Source organism: Hyaena hyaena, unplaced genomic scaffold, assembly GCF_003009895.1.
Source record: "Hyaena hyaena isolate Hyena2069 unplaced genomic scaffold, ASM300989v1 scaffold_50, whole genome shotgun sequence".
In the NCBI taxonomy this organism is placed as follows: domain Eukaryota; kingdom Metazoa; phylum Chordata; class Mammalia; order Carnivora; family Hyaenidae; genus Hyaena; species Hyaena hyaena.
The window spans coordinates 72909-81665 of record NW_024080682.1 but is presented as its reverse complement, the minus strand read 5'-3'; the positions used below and the strand labels follow the sequence as shown (position 1 = coordinate 81665).

Here is an 8757-nt window from a genome sequence, read left to right as displayed (position 1 = left end):
CCCTTGACAATACTCTCACAGTTTACATTTTCATGGAAGACAGAGTCAGATGTCAATCATTAGCCAATTGCAAATGTTCTGTGCACCATCTCACAGGGTGACTTTGGACCTATCCTAATTAGTTAAATGAAGATAAGTTCCTTCTCTTACTTCAACCAGAATACCTTGGAAATAGCAACTCTGTCTCCCCTATCCCAGGGAGGAAGGAGAGGAGGTAGTGGCTGCCTACACTGACACAGACCTAAGCAGCAGGAGCAGTTGTTGGGCTGGAAGACCTGTTGTGCTGAGACGTGGGGTCAGGAACCACAGGCTTTTCAGAATAGCTGGCAGCTCTCTTGTTTTGACTCAGCAGTTTTTCCAGAATGTCCCAGCATAGCCCGTATTGTGTCCTTCCTTGTAGAGTCTGCATGGCTGAATATGGTATTTATAAGGCAGATGTGGTTGTCGAACTTTACATTAATTCAAATAGAGGTGCTTGGCTGGCTCAGCCAGTGTAGTGTGCAACTCTTGATCTCCAGGTTGTACGTTCGAACCCCACACTGGGTAGAGAGATTATTTATTTATTTATTTATTTATTTAATATTATTCTTTTTTTTTTTTTACAAATAGTTTATTGTCAAATTAGTTTCCATATAACACTCAGTGCTCATCCTCACAAGTGTCCTCCTCCATGCCCATCCCCCCTCCCACCCACATCCATCAGTCCTCAGTTTTTGTCAGCATTCAAGAGTCTTTCATGGTTTGCCTTAGAGAGATTATTTAAAAATAAAACCTTTAAAAATGAATTTAGGTGAAATAAAAGTAAACATTCAATTCTGCAATCACACTCATCACACTTCATGTAGTCAACAGCCCACGTGGTTAATAGCTACCCTATTGGACTGCAAAAATGAAATCCATAATTGCAGGAAGTTCTATCTGAGAGGCTAGATGATGAAGTGGGCAGGTCTCTTGCATGAGCAAGTTTGGAAAGCTCCTCCTCTCACTTCCTCTCTCTTTTTCCTCAACATTCTGGCTTAGTATTGTCTTCTAAGTTAGAGAAGGGAGCAGGAACCAAATTTTCCAGGTAAGAGAAAAGGGGTACTTGGGGGAGTGGACAGAGGGTAATGTGTGATTTTGGTGGAGAGGGGACCTCTCCCCTGGACGTACATCTTAAACCTCCGGGCAAAAGTGCTTTCAGACTCTGTTTCTTGTTGGTTTCTGTTTCCTGTTTTTTCTGACTTTAGGTTGTAACCTGTTTTGAGGGCTGAGCCCTACAAATCAATCGTCTTTCAGGGATTACTGCCTACAGGATACTTGTACAAATAAGTTATTCCTCTCATTATTTATAGAATGCATAAATAGACTTGAAGCTCTCAGGAATAGAGTTGGGCGAGCAGACAGAATGAGCTCTGTGGGAAGCAGAAGGGAGATGGAAGAATCACAGCTCACTGTCCCTTGCCTCAGAGCCAGCACACAGTCAGATTCAGAAATTCTGTTACCAGGCTGACTGTCTTCTCAGAGCTGCCCCTTGGGAGCCTGCCTCCCCAGGGACAACCCATTTCTGAGCCCCACTCAGAGTTGTGGAGGAGGAAACCTTAGGGGGTAAGATGAGGGAGGTAACCCTCTACCCCCCCCCAGGTGACCCTTGGCAGTTGAGGAGGAGCTGAAGACCAATGAATGCCTGTTCTTTAGGCAGTAGGAGAACTCAGTCACCCAAGGTCAGCACCCCAGAAGTGCAGCCTTCTGATCTGACATGTGGGCTGGGCTACACAGCACAGCATTCCAGATTGAAGAGAGAGCCCACAGCTGGAAGAAGACCTTAAGAAACACCCAAATACCTTTTGTTTCCCTATTTCTGTTATCCTCCCCTCCCTAACACCCATCACCAACACCAACTTTGTGCCCAAAGCTGATTTTAAAAATTCTGTGATTTTCCTTCTCTGTTTACAAGAAACTCTTTCCTACCCTTTATCCTTAAGGGGTGAAGAAAGAATTCTTACAAGAGAAATGTCTGTCTTGATCACAGTGTTGTACATTTGTTGTGATGGCTTCCCATCAGAGAAGCCTGTCTTGAACAATGAGCATTTTCAGCCTGTCCTAATCAAAGTCTGCACCAGTAATTCTGTTAGGAAAGAAAATTCAGCCAAGATCACTGGTTTTCTGGAAGTTTCAGGAATCAGCCAACATCATATCCTGCAAATAGAGGGGTGTTCCACTGAGTTACAGAAAAGGGGTATTTAAAGGCAGGGAGAGTGCACTAAAAGAGAAGACAAAGAAAGGAATTTATTAACAAGGAATATGTCGTTTAGGCAAGGCTAGCTTCTTAAGGGCAGTGGAAGGGCTCTGTCAGTAAATCCTCAGTGACCCAGGGGAAGGGCATCCTGAAGCAGTGCCAACAGAGTTCCAGAAGAGAAACCAATGGCAAGTCTGCAGAAAAGAAGAAGCTGTTGGGTACACTAGTTTGAGGCTCCCAGTTACCCTCCATCCCCCTAAAACCACACGTTATCCTTCTCTATGGCAGGAATTCACACTGCAATGGCAGCCTCCAACTGTGGTCCAATCTGCAGCGCCGGTGACCCCAGGAGCAGCTGTGGTGAGATCGGTGAGTTCCTGATCCTGTCCCCCCAGGCCAGGCTGGCAGAGGACAGTGAGCAGAGGGGTTCTCCTGTGCTGGCAGCCAGCCCCCATCTGGCTGGAGACAAATGTTTTCTATCACCATATCTGATTTCTTCTTCATTTCCTCTGCTCTTCCTTTCCTGTCTACCAGTCCACCCTCTCTGGGTAAAATGCCTTTCTGTTTCTCCTACTGTGATTTTTCTACTCCCCCTCACTAGGGAGATGCCCTCAGGCTGTCCCAAAGTGGGACAAATGGAAGCAGAGAACCAGCTGGGAGATTCTGTAGTCCTGGATGCTGATGTTAGGGGGACTTAGTGGGGTGGCCTTCAAAGTGGAGAGAGAGAAGCAGACATATTTGCAGGTGAAGCCAATAGAATGTGCTGACGGGCTGGATATGGGAAGGAAAGGTAAAAGGAAAGGAAGGGAAGGGAAGGGAAGGGAAGGGAAGGGAAGAATCAAAGGCACTACACTGATTTTGGGTCTACGAGACTGGATAAATGCGGTTGCTGTCTCTGAGAAATAAATTGGAGTTTATAATTGTATCTCTAATATTGTGAGTGTGATAATATATGCATTATGTTCAAGCAGTAAAGATGGTATAATATAGGTATCCTCATGCAGGAAGCAGCCTCACTCAAGGTCTGTGCCGGCAGGGTCTGCCTCCTCAGAAAAACAGGCTTTCAAAAATTTTTTTAGTAGTTTATTTATTTTTGAGACAGAGAAAGACAGAGCATGAGTGGGGGAGGGGCAGAGAAGGAGGGAGACACAGAATCCAAAACATCAGCACAGAGCCTGCGAACCATGAGATCTGACCTGAGCCGAAGTTAGACGCTTAACCGACTGAACCACCCAGGCGCCCCCTAAACAGGCGCAAATGTGTATCACAATCAAATGTGCTTGTGACTTAACTTCCTCCAGGAGGGTGGGGAGGGGGTGAATTGTTCTGTTTTTAACAAATCCTGAAGATGGGGATTATATAGACACAGTAAGGAGATATGCAATGAACTACTGAATACAAATGCAGAAGAGCTGTATAGATGATTTGGTGTTTAACTTAAGGCACAGTTATTCTGAGAAATGTGAGAATTGCTATGATGAGCTGGTATTACCCGGAACTTTCCTTGGAAGTAGAATACGCATAATCTAGTGAAGCTAGAAAATATAACTCTACTGATGCTCTCAACTGAATCCATTATTTCTATTATTGAAAAATTTAAAAAAATATTTATTCAGTTTTGAGAGAGAGAGAGAGAGAGTGAACAAGGAAGGGGCAGAGAGAGAGGGAGACACAGAATCTGAAGCAGACACCAGGCTCTGAGCAGTCAGCACACAGCCAATGTTTGGCTTGAAATCACAGACCTCAGTAAGTTGGACACTTAACCAACTGAGACACTCAGGTGCACCCCCCCCTTTTATTTTTTTTTTTTTTTTTTTTTTTTTTTTGATATAGAGACAGACAGACATTGAGCAGGTGAGGGGCAGAGAGAGAGAGGGAGACATAGAAACTGAAGCAGGCTCTAGGCTCTGAGATGTCCGCACAGAGCCCCAAGTGGGTCTGGATCCCATAAATAGAGAGATCATGACCTGAGTCAAAGTCAGGCACTCAACTAACTGAACCAAACAGGTGCCACTTGGCGACGAGAGTGAGAGGGAGTCAGGAAAAAGGAGAGAGAGAGAATCTTAAGCATATTCCACGTTCAGTGTCTAGCCCCATGTGGGACTTGATCCTACCACCCTGGGATCATGACCTGAGTCAATATCAAGAGTCCAACAGTCAACTGATTGAGCCACCCAGGTGCTCCTTTCTTTCATTTTTTATATGTCAAGAGATCTTATAATAACTTTCGAGAACTGTTGATATTTTCTGCCTGTAATTCTTTAATGTCTTAATTTAGATTATAAAAACTTCACTGGATTCTAAGTTAAGGCCTTTACCTTACATGTAAATTATTTTGTTCTCCCTCGTGTCACAATCCCTGACAGGATGGTTGCACACTTTGTCTTTTCACACAGGCATCCCTTTTGTACCCTGTAAGGATGGGATGGCTTGTGCAACCCACCCAGCTGGCTTCTTAATGGGAGAAGCAAAGTTCCATTTTGAATATAAATGGGAGGGGTCTCCCACTGAGATGCCCCAAAGTCAGATTTTGTGTTACTTGCTGCACTGCTCTTAAGAGGATCAGCTACCAGCAGCAGCAGCTCAGAATTCTCTTCTTAAACTACAATATTTTGTTCACTCTTCTGTGGACTACTTAGCTACTGAAGGTAAGAGTAAGAAGCTCCAGCAAACCCTGGAAAGTCCTTAGCATTCACCAAGTATTGCAAGGGTACCATCAGACATTCTGTAGATTTTGAAGGGGCTTCTCTAGCAGGACTTACTATAGAGTTCCTGTGAGTGCAGCAGTCCCTTATGGGAAGGGACCCTGGGGCAACAGAGGAGGGGGTGTGAGGGGAAGTGGGGGGCCCTGCAGGGGAGGCAGCTGGAGGCCCACCCTAATGCTGTGGCTTTTCTTTCCTGATGTTCCAGTGCTCAGGAACGAAGTTGGCCGAGATTCCCAGCTGAGACTTGTCTTGGTGGGTAAGACAGGAGCAGGGAAGAGTGCCACGGGCAACAGCATCCTTGGAGAGAAGGTGTTTCCTTCCAGCCTCGCCGCAATATCTGTCACCAAGACCTGTAGCAAAAGGAGCAGCAGGTGGCGGGGACGAGAAATTGTGGTGGTGGACACACCTGGCATTTTCGACACCGAGACACAGGACGCTGACACCTGCAGGGAGATTGCTCACTGCATCGTCCTGACCTCCCCGGGGCCTCACGCTCTGCTCCTGGTGGTCCCGCTGGGCCGGTACACGCCGGAAGAGCGCAAGGCCACAGAGAAGATTCTGCAGATGTTTGGTGTCAGAGCTAGGAGATACATGATTCTCGTATTCACCCGGAAAGACGACTTGGATGGCATCCCTTTCCGCGATTACTTACAGGAAGCACCGCAAGACATCCGAGAGCTGATGGGCAATTTCGGGGATCGCTACTGCGTGTTCAACAACCGCGCGACGGGGGCCGAGCAGGAGGTCCAGAGAGACCAGTTGCTGGCCCTGGTCCAGCGTGTGGTGGCCGAGAACGAAGGAAGATGCTACACTAACAAGATGTACCGAATGGCCGATGAGGAGATTCAGAAGCAAATTCTAGCAATGCAAGAACGTTACAGAGAAGAGCTAGAGAGAGAGAGAGTGCAGATAAGAAAGGAGTTTGAAGACAGAATCAGAAGGCTGGAGGATAAACTAGAGCAGCAGAAACGAATGGAACAAATGGAGAGAGAATTGGCCGAGAGAGAGGCTCTCTATGCCATAAAGCAGCAAAATGCCAGATATGAAGTTGAGAGTCAGCACAGGATAGTTGACTTGATCATGTCAGCATTGAAGATGGTTCTTCCTTTTTTCTCTCGCCTGTTTATGGAAGATTAACCAGAATGAAAAGATCTGCCCATTTCCTGCCCGTTTTCTGCTGGCCCTGCCAACCTCCCCACCCCCAAACTCATTCACCAATGTTGGAGCACTCTCACTTCTGTCTCTCAGACTCTTAGGGATATAATCAAGTTCACTGTTGATTGGTAGATGTTTAATTGATTTAACATGGGAGGGACAAATTCTCAATTTGTGGAACTCCAGAGTAGAAGGTGATGATGCTCTTCTAAGCAGATGACCCCAAACATTCTCTGTTTACCCCAAGGAACATCTAGATTCTTTCTAGATTGGTGTATATCCTCTCTCTGTGGCTTCTACTCACTTATTTTTGCCTTTAGGACACAGTGATCTCCTTACCCATATGGTTTGTTAGAAAGATTGGTTCTTCGAGTTGAGTAATCTATCGATGCTTATAGAATTTTTTCCAGAGGAGTGAAAATGTATTTAGTTATATTTTTTACAGAAGGACTCAAATTGTTCCTTATCACCTGCCCATTGAAGAACAAAGAGTTGTCTGGAAAATCCATCTCTCAGGACTCAACTAAATGAAATGCCAGAAAGAGTGAGTAAAGGAGAGATTCAACACATAAGAGAACAACAGTTGCTGTGTTCAGATGTATCTATAGCAACTTTTTGACCGACCTCAAAACAACATATTTGCTGAATAACCAGTTCTCTCTTTTCTTGTAAAACTGTTGTCACTTCACCTCCAACATTTCAAACCTTCATTACTTGCTGCACATACTGCCCCCACCCAGTGAATTGTTTGCTTATTGTTGTAATAAAATTTTTCTGTTCTCTCATAGTTCTATAAAATTGGAGTCCACTTCTTCTTAGAAAACACCTTTGTTACTTCTTTTTTTTATTACTGTATTAAAATTTTATTTATTTTTTTTATTTACATAGAGAGAACATGAAAGGGGAGAGGTAGAGATAGAGGGAATTCCAAGCAGGCTCCACACATTAGCACAGAGCCTGATGCAGTGCTCGAACCCACAAACTGTGATATCATGATCTGAGCTGAAACCAGGAGTCAGACATTCAATCAACTGTGCCACCCAGGTGCCCCACCTTGTTTACTCTTCTAAAAACACAGGGGTGAGTTTCACTGTTTGGTAAAAGTTCAAAATGATTTTGGAACTAGTCTTGGTCTACCTTCAAGACATCTCTCTTCCTTTTCCTTGGAAGATTCCAGCCAGATTCTCAACTGTGCAGAATAAGCTTAGGAATTCCTGGGGCTTGCACAAATGGGTTAACAAGGCATAAAGAAGTACATAGCCATAGGATGCTCACACCCAAGTTTTGGTAAACAAGATTAGGACCCCAGGATAGAGCAGGGAGGAGCGAAGGCTCCCAGGATAGAGTAGGGGGGTCCCAGGTCCCACAGGATGGGGGGTGCAAAGGCACTCAGAATAGAGAGGGAAGCAAAGGCCCTCAATACAAATGTATATGAGGTAAGCAGGATTAAACATTCAGGGCAAAAACATCCCCCAATTTTGTAGTTTGGCAGAAAGCTTCATTCACAGGAAGGAAGGACCAAATTAGATAAACAAGTAAATAGGGCTATAGATTGCTGCACTGTGGGTGATGTTGTCCAGAAGAGAGCTGATTTATAAAAGAAAAGGTGACTTTTCTTTTATAAAGTTTCTTTTCTGAAGTTATTGCCATACCTGTCTTTTTTTTAAACTTTTTTAAATGTTTTATTTATTTCTGAGAGAGAGAGAGTGTGAGCTGGAGAGGGTCAGAGAGAGAGAGAGATACAGAATCTGAAACAGTCTCCAGGCTCTGAGCTAGCTGTCAGCACAGAGCCTGACGTGGGGCTTGAACCCACGAACCATGAGATCATGACCTGAGCCAAAGTCGGACTTTTAAACCACTGAGCCACCCAGGCGCCCCTGCCCTACATGTCTTATCCCCCAGGCTAGTGAAGATAAAGAGACACAGTGCCTACTATCTACCATTAAAAACCTCTGCCCATCTGCTTAGTGACAGGATTTTGTTTTATATTGACTCAAACCCCAAACACCATATATCTTCAAAACCCCCTTTCCCTCATACCCATGAGCTAATGTTCACCAATTCATTGTCTCTTTGTACATGCCAGTTACCTTTGTAAGCCTTTTGATCTTAATAAATATGGATCAAGGAACTTTATTTAGGGCTCTTGTCTTTTCCCTGACAATAGCCATGTCTCACTTTTAATCCCGAGTCTGCACCTTTGCTGGCCAAGAGAGAACTTTAGGCTTGGATTCTTTCATTATACACTGATAGAAATTATGTGTAACAAAGGCTTCAAAGACCTTTCTGGTTTTTGTGGTGCAAAAATTACCCTTGGTATATGTATAACAGTAGAAGATGTTTCTATCCCTTTTATACTTTTCTACTTGGTATTTCTCACATAATCCATTCTTCTAGGGTTTCCCAAAGCACATTTCCATGTTCTGCCAATATGTCTTGGTGGTCATATGTGACTTATGGCAACTCTCCTCGCTCTGCCATCTTGGAATTGACTTCTCCATGCCCAAAGTCATTTTTCCCAAAGGGACATATACTTCTCCGTATTTTCCTGAAACACACATGAGTTTAGACACTACTTTTTTAAATAAAATTTTTAACGTTTTATTTATTTCTGAGAGACAGAGAGAGAGACAGCGTGAGCAGGGGAGAGTCAGAGAGAGAGGGAGACACAAAATCTGAAAC

The 8757-nt window shown here is 44.4% G+C and overlaps 1 protein-coding gene across 1 annotated transcript; it reads left to right on the top strand.

The window, feature by feature from the left end:
• The first annotated feature begins 979 nt into the window (after positions 1–979).
• On the top strand, positions 980–6873 carry GIMAP4 (GTPase, IMAP family member 4). Its single transcript, XM_039230768.1, has 3 exons — positions 980–1066; positions 2504–2584; positions 5126–6873. The coding sequence occupies exons 2-3, from the start codon at positions 2518–2520 to the stop codon at positions 6055–6057; spliced, it is 999 nt and encodes a 332-aa protein (XP_039086699.1). The 5' UTR covers positions 980–1066; positions 2504–2517; the 3' UTR covers positions 6058–6873.
• The last annotated feature ends 1884 nt before the right edge of the window (positions 6874–8757 follow it).

What these genes read in the sequence shown, in the direction of transcription:
- GIMAP4 (XM_039230768.1), top strand. Translation starts at nt 2,518, where the DNA reads ATGGCAGCCTCCAACTGTGGTCCAATCTGCAGCGCCGGTGACCCCAGG. An exon ending in GAGCAGCTGTGGTGAGATCG is followed by an intron (nt 2,585 to 5,125) that starts GTGAGTTCCTGA and finishes CTGATGTTCCAG; the next exon opens with TGCTCAGGAACGAAGTTGGC.